This window comes from Telmatherina bonti, assembly GCF_933228915.1.
Source record: "Telmatherina bonti genome assembly, chromosome: 13".
In the NCBI taxonomy this organism is placed as follows: Eukaryota; Metazoa; Chordata; class Actinopteri; order Atheriniformes; family Telmatherinidae; genus Telmatherina; species Telmatherina bonti.
This window is the reverse complement of record NC_136611.1, coordinates 24,141,331-24,164,160: the sequence shown is the minus strand read 5'-3', so window position 1 is coordinate 24,164,160 and position 22,830 is coordinate 24,141,331. Positions and strand designations below refer to the sequence as shown.

Genomic DNA, 22,830 nt, shown 5'->3' with positions numbered 1-22,830 from the left:
ATGATAATATGTATATGAACTTAAATAGTCATTTGAATTAGCTGGAAAGAAGTTAAATAGTCAAAATGAAATCACAGGCAAATATTCTGAGTTTGTGAACTCCAGGTAGAGGTAAACTGGGTTTTCCGTTCCAGAAAGCGAGGTAAGTCTTACCCCAAAACTGTTACCATGGTAACTGACTCAATAAAGTGAACTTTCTAACTAGCTGGTTCACCGTAAAGAAACCCTGACTTTCTACCCATCTGCTCCGGCCTAGAGCAGCTGTCAAACACTGGGTTGTCTGCACGTGATTCCAAACATTTTTAAGCTGAGTTTTGAATTTAAATTGATTGCCAATAATCACTAATAATGTCTAATGTAAAGAGAAAATTTTTCAGAACTCAAACAGACCTGTTATTGTTTCCTGATTTACATCTCATCAAACATCTTGCAGTTACGAGGATTCCCCGGTCATGATCCTGATGTACCTTGATCATGAGATGATTTTAGTTAATCCAGTGTTTCTTGGAGACTCAGTTAATTGAATCTCTGTTATCGAAAAGGACCCGGCCATTTCAGCTCGGTGATAAGATGGTAATATTATGGCAATCGTATGATAATACAGAATTAATAACAGGGTGATACCCAGTAATAATCTTGGTATTAACTGGGTACATCATGGCAGCAATGGACTACAACTCAAGTTAAAGAGTAAAAAAAAGACTTGGAAGCTATAACAATGGGAGGTAAAAATCTAGCAAAAACTATCTGGTAGTTGTATGGTAATATTCTAGTAATTATGTGGTAACTTCCTAGAAATGTCCACAAAAGGTAAATATATTCAAGTTAAACCTCGCCACCAGTTCAAGGTTTTGTAATGACTTAAATCTTCTGAGTATAATCTGAAAAAGGTGCATTTATGTTAGTTTGATCATCAAACTTTTCTTATGTTTCACATTAATTCAATATTCTTTCCTTTTTGCAGACACTCATATCCAAATATGAAGAAACAGTCACACCAACAACCATCCCTTTATAGGACAATCAGACAGCTTTTTGTGTGATGGTCCTGCTTGCTCAAACGAGTAGAGAGTCCCCAACCTCTAATGACTGAGATGAACATATAAACAACAAACTCAATGCATGCGCTAGCTCTAATTCAATTGTAGAACAATGTACCCTGGTTTCAACGGATTGCAGTTCTATGGACTGAAAAAGTCACCCATCTAACCAAAGGAAATATAAAGAATGTTTTGTAATGTTATCTTTGACATACTTTTTTTGGATTTTCTATAGACTTGTGTTCTTCCCTGAAACCCATAGTCATTCAATTTTCATTGTAGATGTGAAGAACAAGAAAACAATATATTCTGAAATAAATGAGACTGAACCAACCATCTTTTTTTTTATATATGTATATTTTATTTAAGATATAACTGAAGCAAAAAGAGAAGACATCTCCTTAATTTAAGTTAAGAAGCAAAAAAAAACAAGTGACAGTGGCCTTCAGTCTAACCAAAGACTGAATTTACTTTTTCCTCTGTCCATTAAATGAACATTGTTACTGATATAAAATAACATGGGAAAAAATGAGAAACCATTGCATATATGTTTTCTCCATAGCACTCAGCTCTAACTCTAGGCTCTGATGATAATGGAGTAATGGAATTTGATGATAATGCCATTACTTTCCTACTGCACCAGAAATGTGACAGAGCTCAGATGGATTGTCTCGTTTGTGAACAATGTATCTACATTGGTCTTGGTCAAACACTTTCACACAGTCACCAGGAAAGTTCGTTGGCGTAGCATACCTGTAGTGACACATAAAACCCCATTGTTGATTTTTTACCTTAGAATATGTCCAAACAAAGCATATATGTCTTTTTTTCCACATTAAAGTAGTAAGGCAGTAATATGGGTACTCACGCATTACAGCAACTGGTGCAAGTGCATTTCTGACATGCACTGTTTCTCCATGTTGACCCTACTTCATGCCATGTCCCATCCATATGGTCCTGACAATGTGTCATCTTTTCTGAAGCTACAACAAAAATTCCTGAATCAGATCAACAGATATTCATGACAAGGAAAACTGTACGTTTGAAGTCCATAAATGAATTGTTTTTGCATCTAGATATGTGTGTATGCAGGTGTGCATGCACTGAGTTAATTTTACCAGATGTTACAGGCTTAACAAAGCATTGAGCATTTGACAGCGACACCAAACTGTAGATCAGCAAAGTCAAAGCCAAATATTTCTGTCAGAGGAAAATTGGACAAATATTATTGTCATTTCAAATCCCAAATAAAATCACTTTATAAAAGTATCCTTAATGCCTATTTTCTGTTGCAAACTTAAAAAAAGACAAACTACTGTTAACCTGTTGTCTCAATTGAACAATATTTAAACTTACCATTGTGGCAGTCAGATATTTATCTGGGTCCAGGTAAGAGTGTAAGTAAAGTTGTGTTTACATTTGGGTGCTCTTTCTCTTAAATAGTGTGAGTGCGCAGGAAACCTTTGGAGTCAAACATCAGGAGAGTCAACACACTTACTGAAAGTGGCCAGAGGCCAATGTTTAAAACAGATTTTTTTTAAAGAAAAATTAACAATAAGACTTCATTTAATTATTCATTCATTTTACTACTTTTATTGAGGTTGGCACTTTCAGGAGACTTTTTGTTGTTTTTCTTTATCTTTTTATTTTTTGACAGTCTTAACATTCTCTACATACTATTCCATTTTTGTGGGACGTCAGAGCTCTGATGACCCAAGCAAAGCGAGATAGAGCCAATCATTTAAACAGGATCTCTTGTTATCGTACCAGCCATCTGCAAATGTAACAGGTTTAACAGGGAATTTTTTTTTTTTTTTTTTTTTTGATACAACAGTCTATCTAGCTTGAATTTCCCAATGATTATTACCTCCTAACTATAATAATCCCTCTATTCAGTAAGTTTAGGTTGTCCCAGAAAGTGTCTGTAACATCAACTCCCTTTGCTTAATTTATTCTTTTTTTATCCATGTTGTCATGACCACTCACTATACTCAGCATTCATTAGAAGATTTTTTGTTCTTTCAATGAAGGTTTTTCATTTATTTGTTTAGATTTCTTTATATGATTGCTGGGACAGGCTCCAGCTTTCCTGCAACCCTAAAAATGCATGCATGCATGCATGCAAAAGTTGGATCTTGTTCAGTTATAACTTGATTAGCACCCTTCTGAGAAATATGCAGTGCTAAAGAGCTATTTTGCAGTTTGAAGTAACTTGGTTCTTGTTTGAAGTATAATTTCTACAAGACGTCCAGTTCTGGGAAACTTTGTTCATTTGCACATACTACTGTTTTGAGACATATCTGCAAGTGTTTGATGATGTTTAAATTGAATGACCATGCAAAAACTTAACCTGACTCTGTCTATGTGGTCCTTAAAAGGCATTGTACTTTAAATGTAACTATTTTGTTTCCATTTGTGGCTTTACAGACAAAGTTTGCTTTCATAAGCCGCAGGTATTGAAGAGAGTTTGATTTGTTTTTTCCTCAACCAGTGAAATATTCCATAAGTGCCACATGCTAAAACCAAGGTTGATCAACTGGACTTAACAGTTGGGAAGATAAATTAATCTTTATCAGACCACAGGAATTTGTTTAAAAATGCTCAAAGAGGCGAGAAAGAATTTTGTGAAGGGAATGCTGACATTAAATAAAAGAGCTACGAGCAGCGTAGAGCAACCACTGGCTGCTGCTGGACAAGGCTCAAAGAGGCAGTGTATTGATATATGACATATCCCATCACCTATTCTTTCCCAGCTGATAGTGAACAAGTTATATAAAAATCAAAAGATCAAAGGGTTGTAAATATTTGAAATTGTATGAGTTTAAAGTCCTCTGTATTGCCAAACCTTTGCATCATGCTTAAAAACCTTTTCACTCCCAAACTGTATAAAAGAAAAATATTTTAACGTGAAATTATTATTATTATTATTTTTTTTAACTTATTCTATTCTTGTCTTATACTATAAGAAACAAAATAGTAATGGAGACTGCGGCGATCCAGTCCGTGTTTTGCGTCACTCACTGACGCGCCACAAAAAGGGTTGCCAGTTAAGTGGAAATCCGCCCTTTGCTACATTACTTGTTGTTGACTCTTAAATAGGGGATGTGCAGATTGACGTGGCAACAAACCACACAACAAAAGGAAGTGAGGCTTAATGCACAAATTATCTATGTTTTTTACATAACCTCTGGAAGTTATCAAGAACAAAGTGTTTATTGGGGTATTTATTGGCTCGGTAGGAAGGCTGAGATCGTCACGGTGGACATGGAGTGAACGCACAGAGGTAATTTTCAGAAAGCTGCTAAAACGCCATTCTTTTAGCTTTTAGCTTGCAATGCTAACATTAGCGTGCTAGGCCAGCCCGCCGCCTACAGTTGCGTTACATTTAGGACCAAGCGTTCATATCATTGCAAATGTTGGGCGTGGGTATATCATAGATATCAGTCAATGTGTTAATATTTGGTTCAGTGTAACACGCAACCAAAAAACAGATGATTGGTTTGTGTAATATTGTCAATACAGTTGTTGTGTGTGATGCTTTGTACTCATTAAGTAAAAAGCATCTGCGTTTTTAGACGTAAGTTTGACTTCAGTGCCCACATGACTGGTGGCTTTTGGTTTTTAATGGTTTAAATGCCAGCAATGTATAGAGAGAACGTTTTAAGAACTAAAACTATGCACATTTTAAGATATTACTACTCTCATTATGGTTTTGGTAGATCAGCCCACTGCAGAGAGTTAACGTAACACAAACTGTATCCTATCATCTTTTTCAAGTTGATGACAGATGCCCAGAAATAAGAAATGTTAAATTAGCAATAAAATAAGTAGATGACACTTCTAACATGCTGGAATTTTCATGTAATTTCAGCCTGGAAAATGTTTTCTGATGATTATGAATGATTTTATCCAGAAGATTTGTATTTATGAGTATAGTATGGTTGGGCATTTTAACATAATGTTTATTGGAAGAGGAGAAAAAACATTTTGGTTTGTTGTTCTCTTTTTCTTGTGAATATCTATTTAAAAGTTCTCCCTCTCTTCCCAGTAATTTTGCTGTGAATCTGCACAAGTGCCTTCCTTGGGGCCCTTGGGGGCCCATGAAGAGGATGCATCGTGGGGATAAGGACTTGCAGTCTTCACAACGCAAGATGGGTACATCCTTACTTTTCCAGCTGTCAGCTCATGAAAGAGAGCTAGATTTGGTATTTCTGGACCACAGCTATGCCAAACCGTGGAATGCTCACCCTGATGCCAGCAGTGCTCGGCCAACCAGGACACTGTTTGTTAACCCTCGTCGCCAGCCTGAAGCTTTGTCGTGAGTCTTAAACCTTTTCAAGTATCTTCTGCTTCTCACTTTCTTCAGGTTTAATCAGTTTACATTTAAGGCATTTTGATCACCAAATGTATTTATTTTTTATGTCTCACAATAATTTTATGTTATTTGTTTTTTACAGAGACTCTGATTCCCTAATAGATGTGGAAACAGTCACACCAACTCCAATCCCTTTATATGATAACCAGAAAGCTCTTAGTGTGATGAGGGAGTGCGAGCGACATGTCCTGCTTGCTCGAACAGTTACTGAGAGTCCCCCACCCCCTGATGACTGGGAGGAACATATAAACAAGTAACTAAATACATGGACTAATGTACTCATAAAACAATGCATCCTGGTTGCAATGGATTATTTTTAAACTATTTTAATTCTGTTACAGGACGGGATGGTCCGTGGCTCAGAACAAATTGTTCAACAAAGTCCTTAAAGCTCTACAGGCTGAAAGATTAGCTCGGCTAGCCAATGAAAATGTAATGCATGTTTTTTTAATATTGTTTTAATATGCATTTTGTAGGTTTTGTATTGACTGTGAAACCTCGAGTTGCTTTGAACTTCCAGTGTAGATTTACACTGTTGAATGTCAGCCCATATAAAAAATCAATATGCATCTTTGTACAAGATGTGTTTGAGATAGGTCTTTTTAAAAAGACCTTAACTGTGACAGCTCAGTAATGACATAGGAGGTGTGGTGTGTTATTTAACTGAAGAATGTTTTTGAACAAAAAAAACAAAAAAAAACCTCTGACTTATTTCAATGTAAAAGCACTGAATGAGCTCATCCTGCCTTGTAGATCAGATTAATTTAGATCTATTTCATGCTCTACTAACCTTTCTGATCAGTGATAGGTAAGAAGATAGAAATAAAGGAAAGTAAGAAACAAATGGGGATTTTTATAATTCGATGGCACCTTATGTATTGGCAAAAATAACAAAAAGCTGCCTGTCCGCTGTTTAATACACAACGTATGTTACTGTTTGTTACTCACAAATAAATGTTAATCTTAACATGCAACAGTGGTGGTATTTTAAATACCGAGCAATTTCTGTGCATTTTGTTTCAGATTTCTATGTTAAATTCTTCCTCCAGTCATGTTTGACTTTTTGAAGAAATAACATTGGTAGGGTATTAATAAGTCTGGATGTATCTTCCTCTGGTCCTTTTTAAAACTACAAAGACAAAGTAGTAATCTTTTGGCAAATTTTGAAATGAAAATACAGCAAAGTGTGATTATTTATTAATTAAAAATACATATTGTGTATACTGATATTTTTTCCCCTCAGGCTTCCAATGAACCAATTTTGAGGAGGATAGCCGTGGACAAGTGTGCCAGGAAAGTCCGACATGCACTTGCCAGTGTGAACTGGGACACCAAACTGACACAGTGGTTACACGCCACCATGATTGAATCTTTGAGTCTCGCCATGCTTGCTGCTTACCTGGATGTATTACAGACTCTCAAAAGCAAGGTATGAGCTCAGTGATTCAATGAACAGCAATAAGTCCATATTTTTCTGTCACAAACCTTAATGTCTTCAGGCTTAGATTCTTAATTCATTCTCTCTCTGTGTCTGGCAAGCTGCCCTCGCTTATCGACAGAATGTTACTTCCATCTGCAAAGACAGCAGCTCCAAGCGCAGAGGCCCTTTCGCTGCTTTTGAAACGCCCTTGGGATCCAGCTGTTGGAGTTTTGTCTCAAAATAAGCCGGTAAAAGTTTTATCTTGTAGTTATTATTAAGGATTAAAAAAACTCATCAGATATTTTTTTGTATTCAGATCTAAAAGAAACGGGTGTCATTTTCAAACATCAAATCATTGTCTGTTTTCCTGCATGTTTCAGAGCAAACTTCCTGGATCTCCTCTCATCCTGATTGCACCCTCAAGCCCAACTAATCCTACCCTCTCCACCTCGCGGCGAATGAGATTCTGGCAGTCGCAGCTCTCCTGTTTGGGAAAGGTCTTGAAGTCTCAGCCGATTAAATCTTTGTGTCCAGTTTTAGTTTTCCAATCAGATAAGTCTATAACAGCTGTTTTGTTGTCAGGTCATCCCAGTGCACACTCATGTGAACAGTGGAGCCAATATTGGCATCACACAGTGTTTGGAGCATATGTTGGGGACGGTCAGGGCAAAAGTCATGGAGGTAGGATGTTGTGCTTATTTCCGTAATTGTTGCATTGGTTCTTATATTTGTGTGCTTGCAATCAGCTGCATCTTTTTTGTGTATGTTTTTGTAAGATGTGAGTCAACTACATAAAAGCATAGATTTTTTATCCTTCATCATATTATGATTGATGTTATGTGGCCTGCAGGCATATTAATAACATGTTATGAATTCTGCCAACAGGTTCATAGTCATTTCCCCCACAAGCCCATTATCCTGGTTGGGTGGAATGCTGGTGCCCTTATCGCTTGCCATGTAAGTTTTTTTTATTTTACATTTCATAGTCATCTAATCTGAGGTTTCATGTTTTGGGCCACTGGAAGATGACAATGGTTGCCAGAGATGTTAATTGGACAATGTTTGATTTTAGGTTTCACTGATGGAATATCTGACAGCTGTGGTGTGTCTTGGCTTCCCGCTACTAACAGTCAATGGGCCAAGAGGGGTAAGACCTGAAGGACTTTTTCTCTTAATACTGCTGTCAGTTTGATAAGACTAATGTTGTTTAACTCTTTTTAAGGAACTTGCATGTCTGGTTTGTTTCAGTGATGAGTGTTGATGTGTAATTGGTTTTCAGGATGTGGATGACCCACTGCTGGACATGAAGACCCCAGTGTTGTTTGTGGTAGGGCACAATGCCCTACAGTGCAGCATCGAAGGCATGGAGGAGTTTAGAGAGAAGCTGAGGGCAGATAACAGCATGGTGGTGGTAGGAGGGGCAGATGACAACCTCAGGTTTGTCTCATTCAGAGCCTAAAAATAAATAAATATAGTATTTTTCCTTTTAGAGTTGTAACATTAAATACCTCCACAGAATCAATTCAGTAAAGATGAAATCGGAAGGACTGACGCAGACCATGGTGGACCGCTGCATTCAGGTTGATGTTTAAAACTAGAAATATTAAGTTTCCACTTTTCTCTACAGAACCAAAGTACTTTTTTTTAATGGTCCTCCCTTTCTTGTGTTCAGGACGAGATAGCTGACTTTTTGTCGGGTGTCCTTGCGCGAGCAGAGGGCCACGGTCATGGCTCTGGCGAGATGAGGGATTTGGACACAGAGAAGAAAAAAAGGCCTCGACGGGAACTTCCCTTTGACATGGAGAGAGGACGACCTTCCTCCCCTGCGCTTAGAGTCCCCATCTCACCGTCAGGTTCTGAGGTTTGAAAATTTTACTTCTGTGCTACCAGTCATATTGATTTATGGTAATGTTGCTGTGAAAGGTCTTTGGGGAATGAAAATATCAATAGAGAGAAGTTGGTACATGACACATTAAAGTCAGCCACAAACTTTTTTGTCATCCCTCCTGGCTGTGTTCTTGTCTACTCAGTCACTGCACTGAACAGCCACTCAGAGAGTCAGTGCTGTCACGGACAGAAATTTGCAGATACTTGGCATACATATCTGCTGATCCATCTCTCTATCACTGAAACTGTTTAGAGCAGGGGGGTCCAAAGTTGGTCCTTGAGGGATGTTGTCTTGCAGGTTGTCAGCGTATCCCTGCTCCACCACCTGACTCAAATGAAATTAATCCAAAACCCATGAAGTTCTGCCAAATGAAGACACAACAAAAACCTGAAGGATTGTTGCACTCAAGGACTGGAGTTAGACACCCCTGGTTTAGAGGCTCTTTTCATCAACAATAATGAATATCAGCTTATCAGGCACTCTGCTTCTTTGCATCATCAGGATCTGTCCAGTGTCTGTAGCAGTCCCACATCAAGTCCCAAACCCAAGACATCTGGTTTGTCTCCAGCACAGAAGTCCACCCTGATCACAGCCACACAGATCCTCAAGACTCATATGCAGCGCTCTGGCACAATGCTCACTCACAAGCAGGCTCAAGGTTAGTTCAAAACATTGCTCAACTCGAAATGTGTCAAACGCTCTACAAGCATTTCTGCTCAGTCACTCGTGTGCTTTGATTCTCGGTATCTGTGGGTAAACGGCTCCCATATTTGTCCCATTTGTTTGTTGAACATATTGCAATGAGTCATTCACCTCAAGTTCTGAATTTTGCTTAAGCTGTGCAAGCTGAGCAGACGTGGTGGTTTGTGAGATGTGAAAATGATTGTACATGTTTTCTTTAAAGAGTTTATCACGTCACGACATCTGATGAGATGGAACGTGACTGAAATACTTTCCTCTCATCCTCTTGTCTCTTCTTCTACAACTTTCCTTTCTGGCTTTTTTCCAATTCATTCCAGCTCAGTTTGCTGCTTTTATGAAACAAAACATGCTTGTGAGGAAAAATCTTCCTCCTGGCACCCCTCCTTGTATTTTTGGTAAGTGTCTATCCCTCTTCCTTTCTTTCTTTGCTCTATCTTTTCCACTCTCATTTCTTCACTGATTTAATTTCATGTGAGTGTTGCATTTTAAACAACTGTCCTGCACTAACACTCCCATTGTCATGCTTTTGAACTCAAAATGTGTTTTTGGTCACAGTTCCAGGCTATATTACAGGATACACCAGGTTACTTTAGTGACTATAGAAAGTTTGGGTTGTTTTTATTTATTAATAATTGTAGTCTATGTGGGATTAAAATGACTAGAATGTTAAGTAATATCAGTGCTCTTTTTCAGTGTATGCATATATGTCTTTATGTGATGCAGTGCCAGTGACCAGTGATCAGATGGAAAGCCTGGACAGGGATGAACTGCGATCTCATGGCAAGAGGAGACAGACACCAAGTCCAACACTAACCAAAGCATCCAAGAGGGCCAAGATTAAAGTTACTATTGTTTCCCAAAGCGAGTCACCTGGAGGTACCATCAACCCTGCTGAAGGTAAACAGTAAAAACATGATAGTTTTACATAATGATACATAAAAATGTTTTAAATCAAAGATTTAAATCTGGATGTCACAGCACCATGCATTTTGTAGCTAGTACCAACACCATTGAAATTCCAGGATTCGATTAAAAAGAACATTTTAAAATAATTTTGACGGGTTTTTTTGCAGTTAAAATAGATGGAGTGAACAGTTTGCGATTAACAAAGCAGCAGCCTCCTCCTCACATTATGAACTAGAGAATCTTTGATAAATTTAGCTGTTGTGCTCAGAGTAAAGAGCAAGTCTTTCACTATCCCTAAGTGTGGAAGAGTAAGAGGCTGTCTCAACCCTTTGGATTTGCCTGAATATTATTATTTATAAGCATTTATTTATCTTGTCCTTTAGAGAAGTCCTAGCATGAAACTGAAACCCATAAAGACTGGTTTAAAATGTATATCAAATAGGCTATATCTCTTGTAGAATAGGAGCTACATTTATGATTCTTTCATTCAAGCTTGATGCAGTTAGAACAAGGTTTATATCATTTCATAATTTACAAAAAAAAAAATTGTTTTTAAATTCTTTCATCAAGAAAGTCACATACTATAATATTTCATTGAACAACTTTAACAATGTTATGGCACTTATTTGCTGTGACTTTTTCAATGAGCATCTGCAGTGTAACAGAATTTTTCTGTCCTGAGTTGCATTCATTTTTCAGTCAGTAGTAGGGCTGGGCGATGTGACCTTTTAGTAATATCCCGATATTTTTATGCCCTGTCACGATATACGATATATATCTCGATATTTACCTTAGCCTTGAATTAATGCTTTGGTGCATACAATCACATCAGTAAGATGATTTTGTGTCTCCATTAAAACATAATTGCTCATACTGCATTAAGATATGCTGATTTTAAACATTCATGCCAAAAGGATGAAATTGTAACGAAGCAAACTGATCAAAACCGTATTTATTGGACAGTTAAAGCAGTGGCAGAAACATGTCATTTTAAAACAAAATAAAGTGCCTTTGCATGATGTAATAAATGCAACGTATGAAAATAGGTGCTCTTGGGGGGAACTTTTCAAATGATGAACTATTTTGCTTTATGGATACGTTTTTGAATTGTCGTGTATTTTTTTTAATTGCAGAGTTTAGCGTAGAAATCAGTCTTATAATACAGGTAGAATGTCCTTGTATCGTCTCCAATAAACGGCTTCAGACAGTTTTTAATTCAGGATTTGATTCCCACTGCTTTCTGTACTTTCTAGAGACATGACGAGCTAGATAACTATGCTTGTCTCACACACACAGTGGATGAGGTGAGTAAGTGACAGAGGCTGTGAATGTAATCAAATATAATTAATTATTTTTGCGTGACGTGAAAAACTTTGCAATTTACATCCCACTCTGTAATCCAGAGTGGGATCAGTGGCGGATTTGGCTGTTCATTGTGACTGTAGGTGTCCTCTCTGCTCCTCTGACTGGCTGCAGCTGCAGCCGGAGCAACTGAGTGCTTTAGGACGGGGAGAGACTCTCGTTCTGACAATAACTTTACAATATGTGCTTTAAAGTCAGTCGCCAAAATACCAGGAAAGTCTCCAATAACTCCAGTAAAAGTTGCTGGATTTGTCGCTAGTCGCTTTTCACAAAACGTCACCAAATTTAGCGAGAAAGTGGCCACACTTGAGAGTGCCTCTCATGACGTAGCATGTAGCTCACGTTATGTACGTAACGAGGTGCGCTTGCTTTAACTCTCTGTGCAAAGCGGTGCAGAGTTGAGGAGTGAGAAAACCCCGCCCACAGCTAAAAACAACTGCGTGACAACAGGATACTCGAATATGACGAATATAGGCATTTTCTATATCGCACAGGGGACTAGCCACATTATCTCGAGTATATTCAATATCTCGCCCAGCCCTAGTCAGTAGTGATGGTGGGAGATCCATGCTACGTCACAAATCCTTCTCAATCTCACCCCAAAGATTGTCAATGGAGTTTAGGTCTGGACTGTGGTAGTCAATCCATGCTTTCTCAACCACTCTTTCACAGTCTGGGCTTAATAAATCCTGGCATTGTCTTACTGAAATATGACTGTGCCATCAGGGCAGATGGAATAACCTGGTCATATACCATTGTCACCTGTTGTCATTCTTTGAGTACATAATGTTGCTGAACCTAGAACTGACCAAGTGCAGCAATCCCAGATAGTGATGGGTGCTTCACTGTCTGTTTTTCTTCTCACCCTAATTCACCCATCACCCTAGAACAGGCAAAAAGAGGACTCATCAGACCACGACCTTCCATTGCTCCACAGTCCAATCTTTATGCTACCTAGCAAACTGAACCCTTTTTTCTGATCAGCCTCACTGATTTGTGGTTTTCCTAAGGTTACACAGCTGTTAGGTCCCAGTCCATTAGGTTTCCTTCACATGTTGCATGTTCAAATGGTCTTAGTTTACTACTAAGTATAATTTTTACTGATGTTTTATGATTTTTTTTTTTTTTACAAAGTGTCAGTCACAATTATTGAAGAAATTTTTCCAACCACATTTCTTCCTTCCTGCAATCTTTTGAAATATTTTCTTTGCTTGATGCTTGAAAATAATTTGACTTGAAGCAATTTAACATCTTTTCCACAACCACAGGATGTGTCTTCCCTTGTGGTTGTTACAGAAATGAGAAGCAACTAATTGCAAGTAGATAAATAACTTGTTGCTAAATGACACCATCCACCCATCCAATCATAACGTATTTCTGTGGTTAAAGACAGGTTTTTATTCATTTATTTTTTGACAGATAGTGTAGGTTGGTAGCAAACATACGTGCAACATTTGCCACAAGTCAAAGAAGATCAGGGGTGTCAAGCTCCGGTCCTCAAGGGCCACAATCCTGCAGGTTTTCAAAGTATCCTTTCTCAAACACACCTGACTCAAATTAGTGACTCATTGTGCAGAAGTTCATAGGCTGTCCATGTGTTCAAGCAGGAATACATTGAAAACCTGCAGCATAGCGGCCCTCGAGGACCAACTTTGGACACCCCAGAAGTAGATGCTCATGATATTCTCCATCATAATCCAATACACCAGTTGGCCATGTGGTGGCAGTCTGACACTCCGACCTGAGTCACTTTGTGATACTGTCCTATTATCAGGCTTCAATGCTCTTGAAATTCAGCAATCCGGAGTGATGGACAGAGAGAGACTAATCATTATCTGTAATGAGTAGTCACTTTATAATCATTCTGTTTTGTATTTGGAATATTAAAAAAAAAAGTTTAAATATTTGATTAAATAGAAATAACACTTAATGATGAAACATTTATTTAATTGAATCAAAATTTTGAAGCCTGATGAACCTGAATTTGAAACCGTGTATACTCCGTCAGCCGGTTTTAATACTGAAGGATGTTTAGATGATGACTATTTACTTGCTCCTAGAAATATTTATTACTGCCAGAAACTGCTGCCAGTAGACACTGTCTTACAAGCCAAATCTGCTTGTTTGCAACACAACTGATGGAACACACATTTATTAACCTAGTCAGATCTACTTGTGACTTAATGATGTCATGGAGATAATGGCCTGAATTTGAACACTTTTCTGGCTTTGGCTACTGCAGCTGTGCTGCATGTTATAACTGTTTATATATTTCACACCAAACGTTGTAACCTTTTAGAAGAAAGTGGACGTGGCTTGCTACACTTCCGCCCTGCCTCCAATGACCCTTCATGCGGAGAAGACTATCATGTAGGCACATTCTTGTAACCACGGCAACTGTGAAAGAATATTTCTCTGACACCATTTAAACTAGTCTTTGCTCTTGTTTGTTAATCAGGCACCGTGGGATGTGAGAAGTTTGATTTTAAGCCTTTTATTTGTTTGTTTGACTTATGCATTGCTGTGAAAGGCATAACCGTGGTTTTCTAAAATATGAAAGTGTGATTTCATTCAAAGTTCTTAATTGGAGTTTCAAAACTTGCATTGACTTGGGGTCAATAACAAGTGTTATGTCAACAACAAATGTTATGTCAGTCTTTGTTACAACTGTGGGTGTTATTTGTTTGGCCAGAACAATAAGCGGGAAAAAAGTCATTTATTTATGATTTATTTATTCCAGTCCTGACAGGATTTACTATGAATTTCTAAGATGTCTTGGTTAGTAGTAAATGGATATTTTTTGTATACTGATCAGCACTGAGCAGGCAGGAATCTTATTGTCTTGAGAATCAATTAATAATAACTTGTTGAAATAAAAGTTTTAATCTAATGTTGCAAAAGTTAAATTAGACCAAAAAAAGAAGCCACCAAAAAATAAGAAAGGTCCACCCTCTAATATTTTGTTATGCAATATCACAAGGCTTCCACCCAGTGTTGGTCATCAATTTTCACCAAGACCTTGTGTTGATGATGCGAGAGCCTTCTGCTGCTCATCCCAAACATGCTCAATGAGGTTCAGGTCTGGACTCCATGGTGGCCACTCCATATGTGAAAATAGTGTCTCTTTCTCTGTGAGCCACTCTTTCACAATTTGATCCTAGTGAGTCCTGGAATTGCTGTCTTGGAATATGCCTGTCCCATCAGGGATGAAAAAAAACCCCCAATGATGGAATAGCCTTCTCATTCAGTATGTTCAGGTGGTCAGCTGACTTCATTATTTGGGCACATAATGTTGCTGAACCTCGACCGGACCAACTGCAGCAGCCCCATTTCATAACACTGCTCCGCCATGCTATATGGTAGGCTAACGGCATATTGGCTACATCATTTCATCCTCCTCTGTTCCTACCCTGATGCAACCATAATGCTGGAACGGGGTGATTCTGGACTCATCAGGCTACATGATCTTTCATTGCCCCTGATTCCAATTGTCATGCCCCCTTGCAAATTGAAACCTTTGTTTCCAATTAACATCATTGATTATTGGTTTTCTTATGGCTACACAGCTGTTCAGTCCCAATCCCTTAAGTTCCTTTCAGATTGTTCATGTGGAAATGCTCTTACTTTCACTATTAAACATAGCCATGGGTTCTACTGGTTTTATTTATTTAATCTGATTTCACCACACAGTTTGTAGATCACAGATCACCATCATTCAGAACCCATCCCATTTCTTTGATGGAAGACGATGATTCCCCACTATCTTCCAGTCTTAATGATGCGTTGGACAGTTGTCAACCCAACTTTAGTAGTCTTTGCACTCCTTTGATGTTTTCTTCGCTTGATGGCTGCCAATGATGTTACAGACTAAAATCTTTTTCACTACCATGGGGTGTGTCTTTCAACATGGTGGTTTAAGAAATGACAAGTTCAGCTGAAGTAAATAACTTGTTGCTGGCTGAAAGATGATCACCCATGCAGTGATTACCCAATGCAAGGATCGTACCTATTAGCTTAATAAAATTCAGGTGACAACTCTTTGGGGGGTTTTTTTGTTGTTTTTTTGTTTTTTGGCTATGCAGGAGAGCTGTTAGGGGATCTGTCTCTTTCAGATATGATTTTCTTTTTTTCTTTTTTTTAAAATTTATTTTAATTATTTTTTTCTTTTTCTTTCTTTTTTTTTTTTTAGCCCCAATGCTAAATAAATGACTATATTAATATCCTGCTCTCTTATGCAGTGGGTGTCTCTGGGAAACCCTTAACTGTGGCAGTGGGTCAGACTGTGGCTGGTGCAAAGGAGCTCTCTGGACTTCTAACGGGCCAGCGGTAAGCTTGCTGATGATCCTAAACACATCCAGGCTCTTTGAGTATGGAGCGTTCTCAACCCTGTACACGCCTATACCCACGTCCACTTCCACCCTAATGGACAACAATGTGTGGTGCAGAGGTGATGAGGAGTGGTGATTGGAGTTTGGCAGCTGAGTGATGGCCAGACAGCACTTACTGGGGTAGCTCCTGAGTAGATTGGTGGTTATGTGTGTCACTGCAGGTCTGGTAGTCTCTCAGAGGTGTCTGGTGCCCTGTCCCCAGGCTCCAGCTCATTCAACAGCGTGCAGCCTTGCATGGTGTCAGGGTCCTCCACACCAACCCAGGTGCAAGCTCCAGCTGCTGCCCAAGGTATCACTGTCTTGTCCTGCTTCGCACGCTTTTTTTGCACTCAGCTGTGCAAATAATCTCAGTACTGTAAGCTCAACACACAAAGCAGTCCTGTCAGCCTGATTTGAATGGTTTTCAAGTTCTGAACACTGGATGCTGGGAACAGTGTGTGAGAAAAACATTTATTTGCAAACATCATCATTGATCACCTCTTGCGCCATCGCTGCTTGCCACTGAGCCAAACTTTACCCTTTGGACATTAGTGTCGTAATGTGTTTGTGTGTTGGTGTGTGTGTCCATCTAGTAGAGACCTGTAGGGGCCTTGGATGAAGGGACAGTTTGTAAAAGTCCAAGTTTGTGCTAATATTTGTCTGATATTGATTTCCCCCAGGTTTTAGATTCACTGAATCCTCATCTTTTTTGCTTCTGTGCAGCGCCTTCCGCCAGCAGTCTTCTACAAGGCCTAAGTTTCAGTCTACAGGAGATCGTCACCAAAGCTCCTAACCTGCCCTCTACAGCAGCAAACACAGGCAGCACACAGGTACCCAGGATTAGGTTTTTCCTAGTTTGACAGCTCATGTTTTTGACACTAACAGATAATTCCTCAGTGTTTAATAATTCATATTCTCATATTTGTAATTGCTTATCTAGACCAGGGGTACCCAGCTCCAGTCCTCAAGCGTCACAATCCTGCAGGTTTTCCATGTATCCCAGTTCCAACACACATGACTCAAACTAATCGGTCATTGTACAGCACTTCATGGGTTGTTGGATCCATTTAATGGAAGCCAGGTGTGTTGGAATAGGGATACATCGAAAACCTGCAGGACAGCAGCCTTCTAGGACTGACTTTGGGCACCCCTGATCTAGACCATGGAAAGTCACCAGTACGAACCTGTAAGCGATGTGTCTAGTTATATAAACACATTGTGACAGTAGACAGATTTAATGGGGATTCCAGAGTTGGAAAGATTCCTGTGAAACAGCTCATAGAGTACTCCTAGCTTCAGCAAGTAACCGGTACGTGTTTCCTGTAAAGACAGAAGTGGGGGCTTGTCTTTCTGGTCTGGTGAAGCCTGTTCTCCTCTCATAGGTTGTCTCAACTGCCTGAGGAGGCATCACCCACTGCTTCATATGCTCCAAAGATTTTTCAAAGCTTAATTTTGCACAAATTGGTTGTATCTGTGTCAGTGCTTGGATTTGCTAAAAGTAAAAATTGGTTTTACAAAAACACGAATGTCTAATGTGAACATATTTACTGGTATAAAAAGACAAGTCCTGTATATATATTCATTCTGTATGTTCTGTACTGTTGTAGAGCTTTATTAAGAAATCTATTTGTGTGTCTGTGTTCCTTCCCCCCTAGGTACTTTGCAGCAAGTCCCAGGGTACAGTCCTGAGCTCTGTTGGTAGCAGCGGCAGTACTCTGCTCCGGGCAGTCCCAGTGGTAACCACAGGAGGGGTTGCTAAAACCACTGCCATCCATCAGCTGCTTACCAATGGTGGGCTTGCTAAACTGGCTAGCAGCTTGCCTGGTTTGGCACACATCACAAATCAGACCACTGGTATGTGTCGAACTGCCAAAACACGACGACCACGTTGAACACCCAGGGTTCATTCATCCTTTGTTTTGGCGTTAGTAGTTCAGGACGTCTGTAAGCCATGGAAGATTGCCATGTTAGAGGAAGCATAGTGGACAGCTCTGAGGACGTTTGTGAAGATGGTTTGGTTGGAAAATGTGATTGGTGTGCAAGATTTATAGTCAAATGAGCAGCTGTGTTCCATTTGAAGCCAGATCGGTGGTTTTTGCATGTTTGCGTTCATGTTCATAAAGAGCCATAGAGAAAATGTACGTTCATGTCGAGTTTCTACTTGAGCTGTTTTTAGCGGGACACATCAGAGCAGAAACGGAATTACTCCTACACAATTGTGACGTTTCAATGGATTTTGATAGCAATGACCAAATTTAATAAGATTCAGATGTTTGATCCAGCCTGTTTTTTGTGTTGTTTGTTTCAATAACAGTCATTACGTGTTTATTTAGTTTTGCCTTTTCATTTTTAACATGTTGTAAACACTTCCATTAATTTGCCTGCTTCTAATATCCATGAATATGAATGCTGAAAGAGTTGGAAAGTGATGATTGACTCATGGCATTGCTCCAGCTCCGTTTCTGTTGTTACAATAAAGACTGGAATCAAACTCATGTTTTCATTGTTCCTGTTTTGTTGTTTGTTTCTTTTTTGCCTCCTTGAACTTTCAGATACTCATTTACCATTTTACACCCTGCTTTTATTTAATGTCAGACTTAGCAAAAGAAACAGAACACTTTTTATCACAAGTTTGGAAAAGAATGGTCCATTTGAGTATTTTGCATGATTAGCTTATTTTTTTGCATTTTATATTTTTTTGGCAGGAGGGCAAAAAGCCCCAACTTCTATAACGGTGACCCTTCGAGGAGCACAGCCGAATAGAGCAGGAGCTGTCAGCCAAGCTGGTGAAATTCCGGCGGATACTCGTATGCTTGAGCCAAAGGTGTGTCGCGTCAGCACCTACAGTCATGTTTTACTAGAAACTTTTAATTTCCTGTTATATCCAACCTGATGGAACATTATAACTTCTACCTGGCTCTTGTATCGACTCTTGTTTTGTTTATTGTTATTAACAATTAGAAATCGCTGAGGTGGCACAGACTATGTTGTCATGGTTACCACTGATTAAAGTAGTCCTAAAATATTCCAACATGCACTCTCGAAAACTCGTATAGTCAACCTAGAAAAATGTCAAATGTTTATTGCTCTTAAAGAGGTAATATCAATAGGTTTGTGGTCTAATTTCACTGTACCTTTTTGCAGCAGTGAAAGTCTTGGCTCACCTCCCATGTGGAGAATACACCTATTGTGACATGATGCTGTGTGAAGAAGCTTGCAGCAACAGCCTGCTGATGAGACGGTCCCCTCCCTGCAGCAATAGACGCAACTACAAAGCTTACAGAAAAGCAGGCACGTGTCCTCCCGAGGGCTCCCTTGTTGACGTGATGGCAAATCCAGGTAGTTGTTGATAGCTAGGACTGAGCTGCAGCGATGGAGAATTTTACCATGTGATGATGAGACCACAGACTTCCTGGACTGAACTGAAAATGGCTCTGGAAAAGCCTGCGCACCATTTACAGCTGTTCTGAATCTAAAAAAAAAAACTTTGAGTTTATATTAACATATGCATGTTATGTGTCATATCACATTTTAATGAGGCTACATATGAATAAATGAGAATATCAGCTTCTATGTGGAACCATTTTCAGATGTCTTATAGCTAAATTTCAGCCTGAGTGTAAGTCTTCAAAGTTGTCAGTTTGTGTTGCAATTTTGTCTTTTCCTAAATGTGTTTTTTTTTTAAAGTTATTTCATTGATTATAATCTTGTGACAGCTGAAGCTGTAATTTATTACAAAAGATGCACTTGTATAATGCTCAGATTGAATAGCGTGCATTGCTATGTCATAAAACTCCAAGATAGGAGATGAGAACAAACTATTCTGTCCTCTGCCATTGTATATGTTTTATACAGGTTTTTATTTGAGTTCACTGATCTGCCAGTAGCGAGCTGCTTCGCTGATCTAAACAGTTGTTTTTGTTTGTCCAACACTGGAAGCAAGCTGAAAAACTACTTCTTGGAAACCTTAAGAGCTGGCTTCCTCTCGCGGGATTGTTGCATTGCAATGTTTACAGCAGTAGTATGAAAACAGCCCACTCAATGCAGCAGACTTCCTGTCTGAAATTCCACACAGCAGCAGCAGTCAGAAAAGATAAAAGCATATCCTTATTATATAAGCCAAGTAATGTAATAAACAATGGTAGAATAACTGCCAGCATTTATTTCCATCATGTGCATCAACTAATCAACCACTTTGAGACATCTCCACCTAATCTCTTCAACACCTCAGCTTTTGTTGTCCTCAAAAAAAATCCAGAGAGAAATTATATCATCCTCAGAGATCCTGTAATAAAGTTCTAAATTTAGTTTGACTTTCAGCTACTTTTTCCATTTTTTTAATGTTACATACTTATAGAAATATTTGGCTTTTTGTATGACATCAGAATGTACCTGAAAGCACTATAACCTGTACAGATTAACTTCATGTGACATGTTTAATGTTTAACTACTTATTGCATAACAAGGTGATAGACTGCAAAAAATACAAACAAAAACCCCAAGAATCCGAACCATGAATTGATAAATCTATGTGCTGGTTCAATGTCAGATGTGTTTAAACAGTCATTTCCATCATATTCATATTTTGAACAACATGACCATAAATACACCAAATACATGAGATGTTCTAAGACATTGACCATTTATGTTCTGTCACTGATGTTAGCTTTTCTTTTAATAATTTGCAATAAAGGAGTTACTATTAATTGGTTCCCAAGACTGATGGCATATCAAATGTCTGTCTGTATGTACATCTTTATCTGTAAATATTAGGGGTGGGGAAATCGGATTGAAAAATTGAATATTGCAACTTTTTGCTTCACAATTTTGAAATCAAAATGTTTTTTGCTAATTTAAATAAAAAAATTTTTAAAAAAACGAGCAAAAAAAAAGTTTTATACTTTTTTTAAAATTTATTTTAATCTACAAAAATTTGCAATATTGAAGAATTGTAAGAATTGCAATCGAATCAGCACCCAAAGAATCTGAATCGAATCAGGACAAAAGCATATCGCCACAGCCCTGGTGTATGTATATACACACACACACACATATATATATATATATATATATATATATATATATATATATATATATATATATATATATATCCCTAAACTAACAACACATGACAAAACAGGAATGACAAGAAAATGGCAGCCCATCCCTACAAAGTCCTCGAAACCAAACAAGTGAACCACTGAAAACTTAAACTGTGGTTAGTTAGGAGGATAGAGAGATGAACTACTCCTTTGTCCCTGAAAAGCAGCAACACTATGTACCAATCCTGGTCAGGCACCTGCACGCACACACATTTGCATTATTAACCACTGTAGATATAAAATAACAATTGCAAATCGGTTTATTTTCTTCCATATGATATTCTGAACTACAACGGGTAACTTTGAAGCAGTCACATTTCACTAGATTTGTTTCTAGATTAAGTTGAAAATATTCATTAGATACATTATAACAAATGTATTTTCAACAAAACTACCCCTAGAATTAATTAAATATATAATTTAGGAGCTTTAAATAAAAAAAAACAAAAAACTTTTCTTTTGAAAATGTGACGTCAGTGTCATCATAAGGCCTGTTGTCTCAGATGTAATATCTTTATATTTAATTTAATTTCTTTTTTAATAATACAAGGCCTTTACTATTTGCATGGATGCTCAATAAGTTAAATATTTTTAAAAAAACAAAAAACAACAAAAAAAACACCTAACTATGCAATAAACGTTTAAAACATGATCACCTGAACCAGAATTCAGAAATAAATTGGCTTCATTTGAAAGAAAGCGGTATGTTCCACCAAACACCAACAGGTGTCGCGCAAATCGCGTCAGTGTGCTCGTGATTCTTCACTAAAAAGATTTCAACGTAAAGATGTGTTTCGGGCAGTCTGCGCGCGTGCGTGACAGTGGGCTATGGCAAGCCAAAGGGGCTGCCGGAGACCAGTGCGCACGTGGGAATAATTGTACGTGTGCGCGAGGCGTGCGCGTCTTTTCTAAGCCGTGTTGTGAGCTCGTGCGCAGAAGTAAACAAAGAAAGCAAAGCGTAAAATTCCCTCCCAACTTCAGTCCAGGTGCAGAAAAGAGACGGAAATGAAAGTGTCGTCTGAGAGCAGCAGGACTTGTGGATTTTACGGACTTTTACAGACATTAGGAACCAAAACTGGAGTCACGGCGCTCCTTCCCGGTTGCTAAATATGATTCCAGCTTTATTTGGGCTGATTTATATTGAATCAAGGCCTGTGTCTACAACTGAAGCTCTCCGCAGACAGCAGAGAGATGCTATTTTAATATTAATTCTTTGCCAAGTTATGAAATCCAGTCACCCGAATCCCAGTCTCCTATGCGCCCCACAAGGATAACTGATGGTCCAACATGGGAGCAATATAGAAATGCACGCTGGCATCCGCGGCTGAAAAGGCATTTTCACCGCCCCACTGGAGCTGCCGTATCATCAAAGTTTGTCAGGCAGTAAGCTACTCTGCACAAGCCTCGAGCTTCAGCTGGAGGAGAGAAACCACTGCCCCCAGAGCCAAGAAGACACCGGAGAGAGGCTGGATTTAAAACCCGCCCTCCGGCGGGATCTCGTTCCCCCACTAAAAAGAAAGAAAAAGGAAGAAAGAAAAAAAAAACCTCCCATTTTCTCTCTCACTGTTTCTCTTTCTCACTCACTCTTCTCTCTCTCTCTGTCTTTCCCTCTGTCCCTCTCTCGTCCCTCTCTCTTCCTTTACCTTTATCCCTCGCCTTTCGCCGTCT

At 38.7% G+C, this 22,830-nt stretch overlaps 1 protein-coding gene across 4 annotated transcripts; it reads left to right on the top strand.

Annotated features, from left to right (window-relative positions):
- Positions 1 to 4,170: 4,170 nt before the first annotated feature.
- Positions 4,171 to 18,538, top strand: kansl3 (KAT8 regulatory NSL complex subunit 3). Of its 4 annotated transcripts, none has more exons than XM_079252153.1 (20): positions 4,171 to 4,323; positions 5,089 to 5,358; positions 5,498 to 5,668; positions 5,757 to 5,847; positions 6,659 to 6,844; positions 6,955 to 7,083; positions 7,216 to 7,332; positions 7,418 to 7,516; positions 7,721 to 7,792; positions 7,908 to 7,982; positions 8,115 to 8,272; positions 8,352 to 8,415; positions 8,508 to 8,696; positions 9,225 to 9,381; positions 9,743 to 9,820; positions 10,149 to 10,322; positions 15,932 to 16,019; positions 16,243 to 16,370; positions 16,784 to 16,890; positions 17,716 to 18,538. In XM_079252153.1, exons 2-20 carry the CDS (start codon positions 5,141 to 5,143, stop codon positions 17,950 to 17,952), a joined length of 2,538 nt encoding a protein of 845 aa, XP_079108279.1. In that variant the 5' UTR covers positions 4,171 to 4,323; positions 5,089 to 5,140; the 3' UTR covers positions 17,953 to 18,538. The 4 variants fall into 4 exon arrangements, with proteins under 4 accessions (XP_079108279.1, XP_079108281.1, XP_079108280.1 ...); XM_079252155.1 differs by having other exon boundaries at positions 16,284 to 16,370; positions 17,716 to 17,850; XM_079252154.1 differs by lacking the exon at positions 9,743 to 9,820.
- The last annotated feature ends 4,292 nt before the right edge of the window (positions 18,539 to 22,830 follow it).

Coding starts and splice junctions, on each gene's coding strand:
- kansl3 (XM_079252153.1), top strand. CDS start 5,141: ATGAAGAGGATGCATCGTGGGGATAAGGACTTGCAGTCTTCACAACGC. Junction 6,845..6,954: donor TACAGACTCTCAAAAGCAAG/GTATGAGCTCAG, acceptor GTGTCTGGCAAG/CTGCCCTCGCTTATCGACAG. Junction 16,020..16,242: donor GGACTTCTAACGGGCCAGCG/GTAAGCTTGCTG, acceptor GTGTCACTGCAG/GTCTGGTAGTCTCTCAGAGG.